The 2,033-nt window shown below is 37.4% G+C and overlaps 1 protein-coding gene across 1 annotated transcript; it reads right to left on the reverse strand.

Moving 5' to 3' along the window:
• Positions 1 to 299: 299 nt before the first annotated feature.
• On the reverse strand, positions 300 to 2,027 carry LOC125850456 (vicilin-like seed storage protein At2g28490). Its single transcript, XM_049530306.1, has 2 exons — positions 1,795 to 2,027; positions 300 to 824 (listed from the first exon to the last, which is right to left on the reverse strand). Exons 1-2 carry the CDS (start codon positions 2,002 to 2,004, stop codon positions 300 to 302), a joined length of 735 nt encoding a protein of 244 aa, XP_049386263.1. The 5' UTR covers positions 2,005 to 2,027.
• Between the last annotated feature and the right edge of the window lie 6 nt (positions 2,028 to 2,033).

Genomic DNA, 2,033 nt, shown 5'->3' on the forward strand with positions numbered 1-2,033 from the left:
TTAAATTATTATTTGGCACCCTAAAATATACAAAATTAAGTTGTTAAGCATTAACAATTGAGTTATTTTAGTCCATTTAACTTTGGTTCAAATTCAGTTCAATCCGCTCATTTAACATTTAATACTAATGAGACATGAGACTAATTTAGACAATTTATGTCTAAGAAGCATAAAAATTATAATGAGGGCAAATAAACACGAGACAAAAGGAGAAAAACTAATGTGTTCTTATTTACAAAAAGACAGCAAGGAAGCAGGCAGCAACACATACAAAATGAACAAAAAGCTTTAAAAAAAATCTAAGTAAATCCCATCATCATGTCATTGCCTAAGCTCTTGATCACTTCTGGTATCTTCATCACATCCTTCATCTTCTCCTTCTCTTTTCCCTTCTCTCCTCTTTCTTTCTCTTCCTCCTCCCCCCTCGGATCCATCGGCTCCGAGGGAGCAACCGATGCTGACGGCAAAATTACCGCCTCACACTGAGCATCCAAAATCTTCCTTAACCTCTCTTCACTAACACCAAATGCAGCTGCAAATTCAGGTCCTCTCATGCTCTGAAGTATCGAATTCTGACCCACCAAGAACTGTGGCATGTTCTTCCTTGCTGTCGTCGTGAATCCAAAGAACTCGAACGGTCCTGTTCTTGATGCAATTTGACAGAAGGGGAAGTACCTTGGCACCCAGAATACATCTCCTTCGTTTACTATAGCATTCATTGCTAATGTCCCGTTTGGATACACGATTTGGATGCTGCCACTTCCTCTCAACACTATTCCATACTCTGTTGCTGTTGGATTAATGTGTGGTGCCATCATAGCTCCCTACATGTAAAAACATAGTAGTACTATNGAAGTAAAAAAAACATCATATACAAACATGATCGATGCTATAAGTAGAATAAATGGAAAAATGTTTGAAATATATTTGAACTTTGATCGAAGTGTTGCTGTTACAATATCGAATTTTGGAAAAGACCTTTTACCCCCTGCACTTATTTAATAGTGTATTTTAAAGGTATATATGTGCCCACGTAGACATCATAAATATTGCATCATTATAAACAGAGGCGTATCCAGGATTTTGGAATGATGGGTGCACAGTGCACTATTGTGAAAAGGTGAATCTAATTGGCTTGACACTTAGTTTCGTATCGTTGAAAACAGTTAAAATTTTAAATCTATAGGTCCAAAATTGAAATGATTAATTAATTATAACGCCAAAAATGCTACCAATAATAACTTAGAGAGGTGTTATCTAATTTTAAAAAGAAAAATAGTACAAGATAAACATAAAATTCAAATTTCTAATGTCACTGAGAGGTGCACCCAATTATCATTCCATTATATGATACTTCGATTGTGAGTTCACACACCTATATTTAACAAAAAATTTAAAAATATAACACTACTATATATGATTTCAGGAGGGGAGCATGGGTTCACGTGAACCCGGTGACCCCCTCCTGCATACGCCTCTGTATAGGTGTGACAATTTTCGCAAGGAAAGAATTCAGTTGCATTCCCTTCATGCAACTTAGACTCCACCATAGGTTATAGCGGATCAAGTTCAGTTTAGTGATCACAAACTGTGGTGGATGCTTAGTACGGATGCTGTAGTGGATAAAATTCAGTGATCACAGGCGCTAAAGTGGATAAAGTTTAGTTTAGTGATCACAGGCGCTATAGTGGATAAAGTTCAGTGATCACACACAATATTAACCCCCTACGAGAACAATAAACATGGATCAAACATCATATTTTATAAGAATGGTGTATGTTGTAGGTGAGTTACCGCTGAAAGATTGACGAGGTAGACGCCGATGTCAGAGTGTTTCAATGGAGAATACTCAGATTGATCCAAGGCCAAGCTCCATCCATAATCATTCTTGTAATCTGGCTTCCTATCGAACAGGTTGTAGGAATCTGGACCTTTGCCGCTGCCTCTACGTCCTTCATCGCCTTTCTTCCTTTTATTTCCTTCATGACCAAGAAGATTATTCATGAACTTCCTCAAAGACCATGTTGGCTGTT

Source organism: Solanum stenotomum, unplaced genomic scaffold (assembly GCF_019186545.1).
Source record: "Solanum stenotomum isolate F172 unplaced genomic scaffold, ASM1918654v1 scaffold17211, whole genome shotgun sequence".
Lineage (NCBI taxonomy): Eukaryota > Viridiplantae > Streptophyta > Magnoliopsida > Solanales > Solanaceae > Solanum > Solanum stenotomum.